General features: G+C 39.8%; 1 protein-coding gene and 1 pseudogene across 3 annotated transcripts; one reads left to right on the forward strand and one right to left on the reverse strand.

The window, feature by feature from the left end:
* The first annotated feature begins 1,650 nt into the window (after positions 1-1,650).
* On the forward strand, positions 1,651-7,737 carry LOC116884699 (zinc finger protein 709-like). 3 transcript variants are annotated; one of them, XM_032885885.1, is made up of 3 exons: positions 1,651-1,932; positions 5,574-5,700; positions 5,877-7,737. In XM_032885885.1, exons 1-3 carry the CDS (start codon positions 1,930-1,932, stop codon positions 7,412-7,414), a joined length of 1,668 nt encoding a protein of 555 aa, XP_032741776.1. In that variant the 5' UTR covers positions 1,651-1,929; the 3' UTR covers positions 7,415-7,737. The 3 variants fall into 3 exon arrangements, with proteins under 3 accessions (XP_032741776.1, XP_032741778.1, XP_032741777.1); XM_032885886.1 differs by lacking the exon at positions 1,651-1,932 and adding an exon at positions 2,099-2,361; XM_032885887.1 differs by lacking the exon at positions 5,574-5,700.
* A 1,421-nt stretch (positions 7,738-9,158) lies between these two features.
* Positions 9,159-11,018, reverse strand: LOC116884348 (annotated as a pseudogene).
* Between the last annotated feature and the right edge of the window lie 5,893 nt (positions 11,019-16,911).

Consider the following 16,911-nt stretch of genomic DNA (forward strand, 5'->3'; position numbering starts at 1 on the left):
CATCCTTTTTTCTCTTGATTCTGTTTAACTTTTTAACACTTATTGAATTCTGTATGCTGAAAGATCCTTCCATTATAGAATTAAATATCAAGGTAATTTGGTCATTCATGGTCTATTTAATATACTGTTGAATTTGGGTTTTGTTAAAGATTATCATCTGTGATAATCTGGGAAATTGGTCTATGGTTTTACTGTTGTCTATATGTCTGACTTTAATATCAGGTACTCTTAACTTCTATACTGACTGGTTTTGTGGTTTTTGACAAGCTGGAGTTATCACAGAGAAAGGAGTCTCCCTTGAGGAAGTACTCCTATGAGATCCAGCTGTAAAGCATTTTCTCAATTAGTAATCAAGAGGGGAGGGCCCAGCTGATTGTGGGTGGTGCCATCCCTGATCTAATAGTCCTTGATTCTATTAGAAAGCAAATTGAGCAAGTCAGGAGAAGCAAGCCAGTAAGCAGCACTCTTCCATGGCCTTTGCATCAGCTCTTGCCTCTAAGTTCCTATCCTGTGTGAGTTCCTGTCCTGACTTTCTTTGGTGATGAACAGCAACTTGCATCTTGTCATGTTGCTTTGTGCAGAAATACAAGCCCTAAGAAACCTCCATAGGTGAGATGGGGCCACCCACCCATCTCAAAAGTTTTAACCCAGAATTGTTCCTGTGTAAAGGAAATGCAGGGGGGAAATGGAGCAGAGACAGAAGGAAAGGCCATCCAGAGACCATCCAAACTCGGGATCCAGACACCAAACCCAGACGTTATTGCTGATGCCAAGATGTGCTTGCAGACAAGACCCTAGCATGGCTGCCCTACATACTAGCAGCTGACTGAGATAGTTGCAATTATTTACGCCAATCTTTGGACTGATCCCAGGGACCCCAAGGAAGAGTGAGGGGGAGGGTTGGAGGAGCTGAAAGGGGATTGTAACCCCATAGGAAAAACATAATCAGAGCCCTCAGAGCTTCCAGGGACTAAGCCACCAACCAAAGGACTGGTCCAATGCCACACCCATCCACCCCACCCCACCCCCCCAAAAAAAGTAACAGAAGACTGCCTTGTCTGGGAAGAGATGGGCTTGGTCCTGTGGTGGCTTGATGACCCAGAGAAGAGGAATGCTAGGGGGCTGAGACAGAGATGGGTAGGTGGGGAATCACACTCTTAGAGGTGAAGGGGAGAGGGGATGATGTGGGGGACGGGGTTCGTGGAGGGGGACTGAGAAGTGGGACATTTGAAATGCAAATAAATAAGATAATAAAAAATAATAAAAATGGTCTCAGTCATTTTTAGGAGCTAGGGCTAGGCTTGTAATTTATTTGTTTGTCTGTTTGTTTTAAACTAGACAGTACTGGGAATGCCTAAGTCTGGAGTGCTTGTTTGGTTCCAACTAGTTAGGTAGGGATTCTTTATCATGTCACAAAGGGCTCTGTGTATGGGTCAAGAGCACCAGTAGGATGTTCCTCACCATTTTTCTTTCTGGTGCCATAGTCCTAAACTGTATGGTCAGCTCAGGGAGTGCAGGATTATTCTACCCTGCAGTGTGAAACTGATACCCCCACCCCACCCCCGGCGCGACCCCCAATAGTCATGAGATGAATGGTCAAATCAAGACCTGGGTCAGGCAATGCGGAAGAGCGTCACCACCATCTTTCTTTCTGGTGCCGCCACAGTTGCGACTCTGTTCTGTCAGGTAATGGAGTCCCTAACTTCAGCTTCAGTTTTCTCATGACCGACAAACCCAGTAGCAGAATTCAGGTCTCCGGAGGCCAGAGAAACGGAGCGGAAGTTCCTCACTCGCCATCTTTCTTTTGGGCAACGCTCTTGTCACTGCTCTCTCTGCTGAGGGAGCTTGGAGTCGCTGGACTATAAGAGGCTGTAGAACTGCTCCACCCTGGAGCCGCGCGTAAGGCTGCTTGAAGTCCGGAGCTCAGCCATGGTGAGCATCGGGGACGCGGGGTACGCAGGCGGGTCCCTCAGTCCTGGGAACCGCAGCGAAGACTGCAGCTGCGCGGAGGACTCCTAGATAGCGGCAGAGGGCAGCGCGGGGGCGGTACTTGGTAGCTTTGTTTTTTTGTTTTGGTTTTGTTTTTTGTTTTTGTTTTGCCTAGTAGAACCTGATTTTCCTGTCTCTGGTCCATTAGAAACAGCTTCTGAAATCCAGGAATTTGTTCTCCATCCAAATGCCTTTGTTGTTGCTGCAGTTGATTGTCACTTGAAATCCCTTGGTTCCCAGGTCCTCCACCACTTAGCCAAATTCACTGAACTAGGTGATCCACCAGTCCCTGTGAGAAACTTCGGAGTGCAAGGAGTATGACCTGTGATGTAGTTGGACTGTTTGTAAGGATTCAACTTTTTTAATGCTGAGGTATGACTTTATATGAAAAGATTATTACAAATAGGGAGAAGGCCCAGGATGAAAAGTGTGAAACATGTCAAGCGGTAGCTAGAAGAGAAGGGCTTTTCTTGGAATGGTAAGTCAACAGTATTAAGGTACAAGCTTAATAGTGCTTAAGAGTGATTTGTCTTCTGTTCAGCCAATCATTTTCAGGCAACAGTGAACAATTTGTGAGTTGATTTTTCTCTAGGGTCAGAGTCTAGTTTCAGACATCTCCATGTAGAAATCCAGGATTAACACTATAATTTATTGGTTACTCTGTTTTTTCTCTGGTGTGTATTTTTGGCACCTTTGCTAAGAATCAGTTGGCCAAACCTGTCAGTTTACTTTTATTTTCTCTTTTTCATTGGACTATACATCTGTATTTATGATTCTACTCTGTCAGGTTTTGCTTCATTCTGTTCTGTTTTGTTTATTTTCATTATAGACCTGCAGTGTGTTTTGAAATCAGGTAAAATGAAACATGCAGTGCTCTGAGGATATCTTGGATTCCCCTGGGTCACTTGAGCTTTCATGGCAATTTTAAGAATTGTTTCTAGTTGTGTGTAAAATGTGATGATTTAATGGAAATTTCATTGAATCTGAATTATGACTGAATTGTTTTAGCGATATTGATTCTCCTAATCCATAATCATGGTAGTCTTTTCTTTCCTCTTCTAGTGTCTTGTTTAATGTCTTTCTTATTTTTCCTTTTTTATTGAAAAAATTTTTTCACACAATATATTCTGATTACACTTTTCCTCTCCCCCAAAAATGTATTCAGTTTCCCCCCACACTTAGAATGTTATTACTAGTATGTGTCTGTCAAACAAGCCTTTACTATGTTAATGTATGATTCTCGTGTGCCTACTAAACTCTGAGCTTTTATGATGACATGGTGTTTAATATTATCAAAAACTGTCTTGTATCTAAGGCAAGTTGTGGGATTTTTAATTCTTGATTTTGTCTGTGTGGCATTGTACTTATGAATCTGCATTTTAAGGAAACCTTACACATACTTGACTATGACTTGTAAAAGTGCTTGAATTTTATCTTTTCCATTTCAATATATAATTTGATTTCTATTCATGGGAAGGGAAAAATGTGAGCATGTTTCCAAGTAAAGATTTCCTTTCATTTATTTTTACTATTGTATGTTCATTCTACAAAGTAGTTTGGCTTCATTTTTGCTTTCCTCTAATGATTTCACAATACCGGTCTTGTAAGTACCCAGCACTGGTGTGTGCCACAATGGCCAACTTTTTATGTGAGTACTAGGGATCAGAAATTAGTTCTTTATGTTTAGGTGACAAGCAGGTTACCAACTAAGCTGTCTACCTGGACTTGGATTTCTTAATAATTTTTCCAAATTAATTATTTTTCAAGTTGACTATTTTTGCTCTTGTATAATGCCAGAAAGCATTTCAGAGTCTTTTGTTTGTTTGTTTTTTTTGGAAAGGTTGTTCGATTGGTTTGTTAGTTGGCTTTTTTGTGTGTTTTTTGATTTGCTAATGCCTAATAGGTGATGTATTTTGAAGAAACTTTCATCTGATGCTGAGAAGAGTGTGTGTTCTACACTTGTTTGATAGAGTTCCTGTAAATGTCTGTTAGGTGCATTTGATCTATGGTGCAGTTTAACTCTGAAGATCTCTGTTGATCTGTCTGTCTGTCTGCCTGTCTGTCTTTTTCTGGGTATTTGTGATAGTGGGGTAATGAAGCCACATACTGCTATTTTGTTTAAACATTTTTACCTAGTACTCTTTGTTTGAAAAATGTTCAGCTCATTTATATTTATGTGAGACATTCTTTATGGGGTAGCCTCTTTATTTATATGTAGAGATCTTTTGGGTTAGAAGTCAACTGGATAAAGATATATTAAGAAATAATTATATTACCTCAATATATCCAATCCCCTTTTAACAATGTCATTCCCCTTATATTTCCATTAGCATTTTTGAGGGAAAAGTAAAATCGTTTTGCATTATCATAGTAGACTATCCTTCATAGGTCTTTGAAAATATTTAAGATTGCCTGTAAGATACCAAGTACAAGCTTTCTAAAGTTTTCTATGAATGATGTGCACTGTTTTCTAAGAAGTTGGAAGATGAAGTCTTTATTCTATACTATCTATCAGACCAGGTTATTGGAGACTAATCTTCTAGATCGTATTTTCATTCTGACCAAGTAGAATCCTTCTGATAAGCATGTCAGAAGCTTGCAGACATTTAGAGAGACAATGTGAGTTAAACAAGTACTGTATTGCTATTATAAACTAAAGCAACTCTCCACAAGCATGCTGGTGAAATCCATCTAATTTCCAGATTCCAGACCCCAGGGGAAGGGTGTTTGTTTGTTTGTTTGTTTGTTTGTTTTATGCATGAACATGCTTGCATATGTTTGAACAAATATAACTACACATTTGTACATATGCATTCATACATGTGAAAATCAGAATGATACCTTGAGTGCCTTCCCTTGGGAATCTTGTCCATCAGGCTTTTTGCCTGAGGCTTACTAATTGTCCTAGACTGGCTAACAACTATGCACCAAGAATCCACCTGTCTCCACCTCCCCAGTACTGGGATTATAAGTGTGTGCCACCATGCCCAGCAATTTTATATGGGGGGGGGATGTATAACTCAGGATCTCTTGATTAATAGTCAAGCACTTTCCCAAGCATTTTTAAGATTAATCTCCAGATAGCTGGTGCTAACTCTATTATGGATACTGACTAGTAAGGGCTGTTTTGTTTTGTTTTATTTTGTTTTGCTTTGTTTTGTTTTTAAAGACGGAGCCTCACTATGCATTCTTATTTGGCCAGGAACTTACTATGTAAGACTGGCCTTAAACTCAAGCAAATTTGCCTGCTTCTGCCTCCCTAATGCTGGGATTAAAGGAACAGGAAAAGGCACAGGCTGCTATGCCTAGCCTAGTAGGATTTTTTTTGACAGGTGCAACAAAACCAGTACAAACTTTACTGGGATTGTCCCACAGTATAACAGGCATCTGCTTTTGCTTTATAATGAAGTTGAAGCCTAGCATTAGAATTACATTGTTAAAGAGTATTAACCAGAACTCTGATGAACATTAACTGGATTGAACTTTTAAACAGTGCAGCATTCTATAAACATCATATGCATTGAGTCTAGCTTTCCAATGGTGAGTCTCACTCTTCCTCATGAAAATACTGTGTTATTTTTTAGGACTCTATATCCTTTAAGGATGTAGCTGTGAACTTCACCGCAGAGGAGTGGGCTTTGCTAAATTCTACCCAAAAAAGACTGTACAGAGATGTGATGCAGGAAACCTGCAGGAACCTGGCTGCCATAGGTAAGGGTAGTCCATGAGAAAACAGTATTTTTGCTGATGAATGAAGCTCCTTGATTTATATAATAACAGAAATTTTTATGAATAAACCAGCCATGATCATGTTATACCAGAAACCTTAGCATCTAATATTTTTCTATTGTAATAACTCAAAGTGATTTTTCTGATCTACATTCTAGCAAAAAAGCAAGAAGACTGTATCCTTGAAGATGACTCTGAAAATTTATGGAAAATTCTTCCCATTTCAATTCAGACTGAATACAAACTATGTGAGAGTCAAGAATATTCAGAGAAACCAGGCACATGTAAGGAGTGTGGGAAATTCTTTAGTTCTCCCCAAAGTTTTCTGAAACATATGAAGACTCACACTGAAGAGAAAACTTATAAATATAAACAAACTGAAGACGGTTTTAGCAGACACAATTTTGTTCAAGGGCATGAAAGAATGCATGCTACAGAAAAGCCCTATGTGTTAAAGCAGAGTGGGAAAGACTCTTTGACTCTTGCTGGTATTCAACAGCACATAATAACACATAATGGAGATGGGCCATATATATGTAAAGTATGTGGTAAAGTCTTTCACTCTTCCAGTTCTTTCTTGACACATAAAAGAGCTCACACTGGAGAACAGCTTTATATATGTAAGCAATGTGGCAAAACCTTCACTTATTCTAGTGGCCTTCGCCGCCATGAAAGGACCCATAGTGGAGAGAAACCCTATGAATGCAAGCAATTTCTGAAAGTCTTTCCTTCTTTGAGGAAGGTTGAAAGTCATGAACAAACTCACAATGGAATAAAATACATATGTAATCAATGTGGGATAGCCCTCAGTGAGCACAGTTCCCTTCAGTGCCATGAGACAATTCATAGTTTAGGGAAACCCTATGTATACAAGCAATGTGGGAAGACATTCACTTGTTCTAGTGCCTTGCGAAGACATGAACGAATTCATACTGGAGTGAAACCCTATGAATGCAAGGTATGCAAGAAAGCCTTCATTGATTGCAGTTCTCTTCAGTGCCATGAAAGGATTCATAGTGGAGAGAAACCTTATGTATGTAAGCTGTGCGGGAAAGCATTCAGTCGTCAAGGCTCTTTGAAATGTCATGAAAGAATCCATAGTGGAGAAAAGCCCTATGCATGTAAGCAGTGTGGGAAAGCCTTCATGCATCACAATGCTCTTCGATACCATGAACAGATTCACAGGGGAGAGAAGGCCTATGGCTGTAAGCAATGTGGGAAAGCCTTTGTGTTGAGCAGCGCACTGAAAAAACATGAGCGAATCCATAGTGGATTAAAACCTTGTCTATGCAAAGTGTGTGGGAAAGCCTTCACATTTCATAGTTCCCTCCATTGCCATGAAAGGACTCACACTGGGGAGAAACCCTATGTATGTAAACAGTGTGGGAAAGCTTTTATGTATCACAGTTCTCTTCGTTGCCATGAAAATATTCACACTGCAGAGAAACCCTATGTGTGTAAGCTGTGTGGGACAGCCTTCACTTATCACAGTTCTCTTCAACGCCATGAAAGAATCCACAGGGGAGAGAAACCATATGTATGTAAATTCTGTGCTAAAGCCTTCACTGATCATAGTTCCCTACGATGCCATGAAAGAATTCACACTGGAGAGAAACCATATGTATGTAAACAATGTGGAAAATCCTACAGTACTCAGGGTTCTCTTAGATACCATGAAAGGGTGCACTGTGTGTAAACTACGTTGGAAGACCTTCTCCTTTTTGAATAAGTTTTAATTTCATTAACTCAAAAAATATGGTTGTAAGTAAGCTTTACCATGTTCTGGTTCTCGTAAAGAAATAGAGACACAGTAGAAACTTATCTCTAAATATAGACTAAAGGAAAGCTTTAGATCTTTTTAGCAAACATGAGGGCATAATGAATTTAACTTGTATCAATGTAAAGCATATGGAATTATCTCTATTTTTCTCAGTTCAGTTCTGAGAAACCACTATGGGAATGAAAAGATGTCTCAGTTTGTATAGTCCCTGCCACAGATGCATGAGATCCTGGGTTTAAATCCTCAGCACAGGGGTTGGGGATTTGGCTCAGTGGTAGAGCGTTTGCCTAGCAAGCACAAGGCCCTGGGTTCGGTCCCCAGCTCTGAAAAAAAGAAAATAAATAAATAAATAAATCCTCAGCACACATGTAAAAGCCAAACATGATGGCACATGCTTGTAATCTCAGTGCTAGGCAGTTAAAGACAAAAGAATTCCTGAGGGTTGCTGGTTAGCTAGGCTACTTGAGTCAGTTCAGGCTCAATAAGAGAGTTCTCAAAAAATAAAGTGGAGAATGTTAAGGAAGACACCCAACATTCTGGATTTTCCTACTAGGCTCTTGTTATCAACCTCTATGTGCAAGTACAATATGTACCCACACATGAACACTCATTCACACAGTCAAGCACATCACACACATAAAAGAACACACCACATCAAGAACCTTGATTGGAAGAAACCTGTAGTCTACATTGGCCAATATATCAAAACACACAGTCAAAACCTTATAAATGTAGATAGAATTGTCCTTTGTAGCATACAATATCAAAGTCTGATACAGCAGGATACTGTTAACACAACTGACATGAAGAGCCTGGTATAAAATAATCTGTGTAGAATGCTTTAGAAACTGCACAGTCCAGAGGAGGGTTTGTCAGTGGCACATTCATAGGTGCATCTGAATAATACAATGTGTTCCTCACTTTATTCTTGAAAATAAATGTTTTAGTGAAATTATTTAATAAGGTTTACTTAACCTTGCATGTGCTTAATCTGTAGTTTCACTATTAGTAAAGTCAGTTAATAACTTTTCCTGCTTTTAATTTAAACAGTGAATTGAAATGTCTTTCTAATATGTGAACAGTCTTCATTTTTATGTATTTTTAAAATAATTGTGTCTAATGTACCTATAAAAATGGGAAAGTGGCTCAATGGAAAAGCATCAGAAATGAGGCCATATCCCCAGTACCCATATGTAAAGCTACATGTAGCCAAAACATACCTGTAACATCATTACCGAAAGTGGGGACAGTGCTGGAAGATTACTAGTACTTGCTGGGACTTGCTGGCCAGTCAGTCTAAGTGAAAAACAAGCTCCAAGATTAGTTCAAGACCATGTCACAAGCAAAGATGCAGAGGCAGTAGAAGAGGATGCCTGATGTTGTCCTCTGACTTCCACTCACGCAAGCTAGGTACTCACACAAAAGGCAATTAACAGTCTGGATTTTCCTACTAGGCTCTTGTCATGGATTGTATGTAAATTCAGAACAAATGACTTTTAAAGTAGATTTAATTATTTTTTCACTTTTTTTACCTTAAAAAGTCAATAACTATTTTGTCTCAAATACAGAGTTAGAAAATTGGTCTGAGAAGAGGTTTTGTGATGTAAACTAGATAAAGTATGTACAAAATCTAAGAAGTGCAGAATAGAAGCCCTGCTACCTAGAGCCTGCCAATTCAAGGGGAAGCCAGATCTTTGATGGTTTTGGAGTTCAAGTGAGGGATCCTGATCTTCAGGAGTCTGCTGCTGGCATACTTGACAGTGATGAACTTGGTGAGGTTTTCATTGACTTTCACAATGTTCTTGGCCATGTGCTGCATGACTTCCAGTGTTTCATTCTCCATGTATCCTGTGTAATACTGCTGCTTTAAATTCGACTTTCCTTGGCTCAACACTCTCCGAGACAGGCAAGAAGCAGCAGCTGCAGCCTGAGAAAAGTGATGTCATAGTTGATGAGTATCAGCTCCATCAGATACTTGGCTAAAGTGTGTTGTTCAACATCGACCTCCCCGGCATTTGCAGCTCATCTTAAGTAGGTGGGCAAAGGCCAGCCCATCTCCAAATTCAACTTTTTCAAAATCAGAGTCTCTGTTTCTCCGTCTGTGATATAAACAAAGTCTTCAATACTCAGAGAAAACATTACATTTGGAAACCAGAAGCAGAGCTGTGATCCCAGCCAGCTACAGCTTCTTGCTGCAGACCAGCTTAACCTGTTGGAACTGGTCCATGATGGCAATGCACATATATGTAGTTTCCTATAAAAGCCTAAACTTGGAATGGACTTGGACCAGCTTTTTTTCTAGTTTCTTCTAAAATTTCCTACTGTTTAGTCACATGGCTCAGCTTTAGATTAACTGTTGCATCAATATTCTTCAAATCACTGGATACCTTTGAGCATCAGAGTAGCAACATGAGGGCCACCCTGGGAAGTGTAGGTGAGGCATAGCCACTCTGGTTTATCGTACCACAGGAGTTCTATTTTTGACTTTTAATATTGTCTCCAAATAAGAATCCTGTGCACATTTTATAGTTTAACTATTTTCAACAGTATATATGCATACACACAGATTATATATACATATATATGTCGATACGTGTGTGTGTGTGTATATATAATGTTTGTATGTATATTGACAACTTATCTGCAAAATAAGCATAAAGAGATAACTTTACTGTTTTTCAAATTTTTCCTTTTGTCAGAGTCATTATTGCCAAAATGCTGGTGAAAATTCCTTATGTGGCGGGATCCTACTAATTAATGCTCTATCCCTATCTCTGTTTAGTTTCTGTTTCAATGACATATCCATAAGGGGAGAGTGTAGTATTTAAGTCTCCCACTGTTATTGTGTGAAAAGTTTAGTGTGTTTATTGAGCTTTAGGAGAGTTTCATTTATAAATTTGGGGTCACTTTTATTTGTGGCAAAGATATTCAGAACTGGAACTTCATCCTGGTAGATTTTCCATTGATGAGTATAAAATGTCTTTTCCCATCTCTTTTGATTAATTTTGGTTGAAAGTCTAATATATTGGACATTAGAATGTCAACTTCATCTTGTTTCTTTGGACTTTTTTGCTTGGAAAGTTTTTTTGTTGTAGTTATTCTTGGTTTTTCTTTTGTGTGTGTGTGTGTGTGTGTGTGTGTGTGTGTGTGTGTGTGTGTGTGTGTGTGCGTGCTTTACTCTGGGGTATTCTGTCTTTGTTGCTGAGGTATGTTTCTTGTATGCAGTGTCTTTTTATTGGGGAATTTAGTGCATTGATGTTGAGATATTAAAGGCCAGATTGTTGTTTTCTGTTATTTTTGCTGTTAGAGGTTGTATTATGTTTGGGTGATTTTCTTCCTTTGAGTTTGTTTTAAGATGATTAATTTCTTGTGTTTTCTTGGGTGTAGTTGCCTTCTTTGATTTGGAATTTTCCTTCTAAGATCCTCTGAATGTTTGCATTTGTAGAAATATCGTTTATCCTATTTATGTTACAGCTTTTTATCATAATTTTCTCTTCACTTCTCTTACCAAAAGATGCATCCCACTGGTTTAAGTATACTCTGGCCAGAGATCACCAGTACCAAGCCTTTGGTCACATCAAATGTAACAGATTGCAGTAATGAATTGAAAAATGGAGCCTTATGAAGCTTAAAAGTCTCTTTAAAACAAAGAGCATTGTCAGTAGGACCAAACAGCAACCTACAGATTTGAAAAAGATGTCTTCCCTAATCTTCATCAGATAGAGGGCTAATATCCAAGATATATAAAGAATTCAAGAAGGAAGACTCCAAAATACCAAATAACCAAATTTTAAAATGGGGTACAGATCTAAATAGAGAATTTTCAACAGGGGAATTTCAAATGGCCGAGACTCCTCTAAAGAAATGTTTGACAGCTTTAGTCATCAGTGAAATGCAAATCAAAACAACCCTGAGATTCCACCTTACACCACTCAGAATGGCTAAGATCAAAAACTCAGGTGACAGCACATGTCGGTAAGGATGTGGAGAAAGAGGAACATTCATCCATTGCTGGTAAGATTACAAATGGGTACAATCACTCTGGAAGTCAATCTAACGTTGCCTCAGAAAATTGGAAATGGTTCTACTTGAAACTATACTGCTCCTAGACATATACCCAAAAATGATCTACCAAACCACAAAGACGCATGCTCCATTATGTACATAGCAGCCTTCTTAGTAATACCCAGATACTGGACATCATCTAGATGTTCTCAGAAGAAAAATGTAAACAGAAATTGTGGTTCAATTAAATAATAGACTAGTATTCAGCTATTAAAAATAAGAACATTATGAATTTTGCAAGCAAATGGATCAAACTTGAAAATATCATACTGAGTGAGGTAAAGCAGACCCAAAAGGACATGCATGATATATACTCACTAATAAGTAGGTATTAGCCAAAAATTACAGAATAACCATGATACAGCTCACAGGCTGTATAAAGTTTAATTTAACAAGGAGGGCAGCCCAAGGGAGAATGCTTCAATCCCACTTAGAAGTGGGGAGAAAATAATCACTGGAGGAAGAGGGAAGGAGGGACTTCAGTGGGAGAGGGGTTGGGGAGGGGAAGGGGGGCAGGGTCATGTATGAAGGGAGACAGGAGAGAAGCTCCAAGGTCCAGGAGAATGAATGATAATATGCAGCTGCAGTTAATGGGAGTTGGAGGCATGGGGCTCTAGAAAGTCCCAGAGACCAGGGATGTGAGAGGCTCCCAGAACTCAAAGGGGGTGACTTTAGCTGAAATTCCCAACAGTGGAAAGAAAAGACCTAAAGAGATCACCTCTAGTAGACAGGACCCCCAGTGGAGGGATGAAGCTACCCATACACCCTCACGTTTTTTGACCCAGAAATTTTCTGTCTAAAAGAAATGCAAGGACAAAAATGGAACAGATTGAAAGAAATGCCATCCGGTGACTGGCCCAACTTGGAAACCATCGCTTGAGCAGGCACCAAACCCTGACACTATTATTGGTGCCATGATGTGCTTGCAGATAGGAGCTTAGCATGGCTGTCCTCTTGGAAGCTCTAGTACCAGCTGACTGAGACAGATGCAGATATGCCCAGCCAAACATAGTACCAAAGTTGGGAACTCCTATGGAAAAGTTGTGGGAATGTTTGAAACCTGAAGGGGATGGTAACTCCATACAAAGTACGATAGTATCAACTAACCTGGACCCCTCAGAGATTTCAGAGACTAAGCTCACTACCAAAGAGCATACATGGGCTGGTCCCCAGCCCCTGGCACATATGTAGCAGAGAACTACCTTGTCTGCCCCAGTTAGGATGCCCCCTATTTTTCTTAATTCTATTTGCTTTGCAAACTATTCTGAAAGTCTATTCTGAAAAAAAGAAATGGAAAAGGGCTTTATAAGGAAATCTTTTGCAGGGTGACTCTTCATCATGACTTCAAAGATTTCTTAAAGTCCTGAAAGTCTTTTAGAATACTTTTCTATTCTGAGATTCTTGTCTCTAGCCCTAAACATTTAAAGCGAATATGAAGCATATTACTTTACACTCTAGTCATCTGTTAGATATCACATTATAAAATTGATGTATTTTATGTGATTTACCAAAAAATTACTCTAGGAAATGAACAGTTTAACTATGTAGAAAGGTGAGGCTTCCAATACAATCTGTTCCACTTCTTAAAAGCATAGGGTCAGAGCATGATGTTTGCTTTCAGCATATGAGTTGTGAGGAATCCTATAGTATTGCTATATGTTATTACTTGTCTGGGATTTTCCTTGGTACCTGGTTCAGTGATGTGCATTGGCAGATGTTGTATGGATAACTTTGAAATATTAGAAGAAAATAATACATAATATTCATATTCTGTAATCTGGAAAAGTTCAGGCCAACTTTGCTTCATTCCATCCTGCAGCCTCAAAACTTTTGGACATTGAATTTGTCATCTTTCTGCTTCAATCTCCTAACAGTTGAGACCATGGGCTCTGTTGTGATGGTTTGTATATGCTCAGCCCAGGGAGTAGCACTATTAGAAGGTGTAGCCTGGTTGGAGCAAGTGTGTCACTGTGGTGTGGGCTTTAAGACACTTATCCTAGCTGCCTGGAAACCAGTATTCTGCTAACAACCTTCAGATAAAGATGTAGAACTCTCAGCTCCTCCTGTACGATGCCTGCCTGGATGCTGCCATGTACCCTACTTGATGATACTGGACTAAATCTCTGAACTTGTACGCCAGCCCCAAATAAATGTTGTCCTTTATAAGATTTTCCTTGGTCATGGTGTCTGTTCACAGCACTAAAACCCTAAGACCTCTCTTAGCTTGTCCTGAGTTTTATCAAAGATGCTGAAGATCTCATGTTTCTTTCTCATCTGAATTCATAATCTTCTATAGATTAACAGAAGAAGAAGAATAAGAAGAGGAGGAGGAGAAGACGACTTATTTTTCTTTATTTTCTGCTTCTTTATTAAATTGGGTATTTCTTATTTACATTTCAATTGTTATTCCCTTTCCTGGTTTCCAGGTCATCATCCCCCAACCCCTCCAACCCCCCTTCTATATGGGTGTTCCCTTTCCCATCCTCCGCCCATTACCGCCCTCCGCCCAACAATCACGTTCACTAGGGGGGTTCAGTCTAGGCAGGACCAAGGGCTTCCCCTTCCACTGGTACCCTTGCTAGGCTATTCATTGCTACCTATGAAATTGGAGCTCAAGGTCAGTCCATGTATAGTCTTTGGGTAGTGGCTTAGTCCCTGGAAGCTCTGGTTGGTTGACATTGTTGTTCATGTGGGGTATGAAGCCCCCTTCAAGCTCTTTCAGTCCATTCTCTGAATCCTTCAAAGGGGATCCCGTTCTCAGTTCCGTGGTATGCTGCTGGCATTCGCCTATATATTTGACATATTCTGGCTGTGTCTCTCAGGAGAGATCTACATCCAATTCCTGTCAGCCTGCACTTCTTTCCTTCATCCATCTTATCTAGTTTGGTGGCTGTATATGTATGGGCCACATATGGGGCAGGCTCTGAATGGGTGTTCCTTCAGTCTCTGTTCTAAACTTTGCCTCTCTATTCCCTCCCAAGGGTATTCTTGTTCCCTTTTTTTTTTATCCATTTATACATAATTTTCATAATATTTTTATCTTTATTAACTTGAGTATTTCTTATTTACATTTCGATTGTTATTCCCCTTCCCAGTTTCGGGGGCAACATGCCCCTAACCCCTCCCCCTCCACTTCTGTATGATATTCCCCTCCCCATCCTCCCCGCATTACCACCGTCCCCACAACAATCACGTTCACTGGGAGTTCAGTCTTGGCAGGGCTAAGAGCTTCCCCTTCCACTGGTGCTCTTACTAGGCTATTCATTGATACGTATGAGGTTGGAGCCCAGGGTCAGTCCATGTATAGTCTTTGTGTAGTGGCTTAGTCCTGGAAGCTCTGGTTGGTTGGCATTGTTGTTCATATGGGATCTCAAGCCCCTTCAGCTCTTTCAGTCCTTTCTAAGATTCCTTCAAAGGGGGTCCCGTTCACAGTTCAGTGGTTTGCTGCTGGCATTCGCGTATGTATTTGCTGTATTCTGGCTGTGTCTCTCAGAAGAGATCTACATCCGGTTCCTGTCGGCCTGCACTTCTTTGCTTCATCCATCTTATCTAATTGGGAGGCTGTATATGTATATGGGCCCACATGTGGGGGCAGGCTCTGAATGGGTGTTCCTTCTGCCCTCTGTTCTAAACTTTGCCTCCCTATTCCCCCAAGAGTATTTGTTCCCTTTTAAAGAAGGAGGAAGCATTCATTTTGGTCATCCTTCTTGAGTTTCATGTGTTCTGTGTGCATCTAGGTAATTCAAGCACCTGGGCTAATAGCCACTTATCAATGAGTGCATACCATGTGTGTTTTTCTGTGATTGCTATCTCACTCTAGATATTTTCCAGTTCCATCCATTTGCATATGAATTTCATAAAGTCATTGTTTTTGATAGCTGAGTAATATTCCATTGTGTAGATGTTCCACATTTTTTGTATCCATTCCTATGTTGAAGGACATCTGGGTTCTTTCCAGCTTCTGGATATTATAAATAAGGCTGCTATGAACATAGTGGAGCATGTGTCTTTTTTATATGTTTGGGCATCTTTTGGGTATATGCCCAAGAGAGGTATAGCTGGGTCCTCAGGTAGTTCAATGTCCAATTTTCTGAGGAACCTCCGGAATGATTTCCAAAATACTTGTACCAGTCTGCCATCTCACCAACAATGGAGGAGTGTTCCTCTTTCTCCACATCCTCACAAGCATTTGCTGTCACCTGAGTTTTTGATCTTAGCCATTCTCACTGGTGTGAGGTGAAATCTCAGGGTTGTTTTGATTTGCATTTCCCTTATGACTAAAGATGCTGAACATTTCTTTAGGTGTTTCTCAGCCATTCAACATTCCTAAGCTGTGAATTCTTTGTTTAGCTCTGAACCCCATTTTTAATGAGGTTATTTGTCTCCCTGAGGTCTAACTTCTTAAGTTCTTTGTATATTTTGGATATACACCCTCTATCTGTTGTAGAATTGGAAAGATCTTTTCCTGATCTGTTGGTTGCTGTTTTGTCCTAACCACAGTGTCCTTTGCCTTACAGGAGCTTTGCAGTTTTATGAGATCCCGTTTGTCGATTCTTGATCTTAGAGCATAAGCCATTGGTGTTTTCTTCAGGAAATTTTCTCCAGTGCCCATGTGTTCGAGATGCTTCCCCAATTTTTCTTGTATTGGTTTGAGTGTGTCTAGTTTGATGTAGAGGTCCTTGATCCACTTGGATTTAAGCTTTCTACAGGGTGATAAGCATGGATCGATATGCATTCTTCTACATGCTGACCAGTTTTTTCTTCTACATGCTCCAGTTGAACAAGAACAATTTGCTGAAAATGCTATCTTTTTTCCATTTGATGGTTTTGGCTCCTTTGTCAAAAATCAAGTGATCATAGGTGTGTGGGTTCATTTCTGGGTCTTCAGTTCTATTCCAGTGGTCTATCTGTCTGTCTCTGTAGCAATACCATGCAGGTTTTTTTTTATCACTGTTGCTCTGTAATACTGCTTGAGTTCAGGGATAGTGATTCCCCCAGAAGTTCTTTTATTGTTGAGGATAGTTTTAGCTATCCTGGGTTTTTTGTTATTCCAAATGAATTTGCAAATTGTTCTGTCTAACTCTCTGAAGAATTAGATTGGTATTTTGATGGGGATTGCATGGAATCTGTAGATCACTTTTTGGTAAAATGGCCATTTTACTATATTAATCCTGCCAATCCATGAGCATGGGAGATCTTATCTTCGGTCTTCTTCAATTTTCTTTCTTCAGAGGCTTGAGTTATCATACAGATCTTTACTTGCTTGGTTAAAGTCACACCGAGAGTATTTATAATGTTGGGACTATTATGAAGGTGTTGTTTCTGTTCTTTCGGCTTCTACCCAGCCA

Source organism: Rattus rattus, chromosome 15 (genome assembly GCF_011064425.1).
Source record: "Rattus rattus isolate New Zealand chromosome 15, Rrattus_CSIRO_v1, whole genome shotgun sequence".
NCBI lineage: Eukaryota > Metazoa > Chordata > Mammalia > Rodentia > Muridae > Rattus > Rattus rattus.

What these genes read in the sequence shown, in the direction of transcription:
- LOC116884699 (XM_032885885.1), top strand. An exon ending in CAGGAACCTGGCTGCCATAG is followed by an intron (nt 5,701 to 5,876) that starts GTAAGGGTAGTC and finishes TCTACATTCTAG; the next exon opens with CAAAAAAGCAAGAAGACTGT.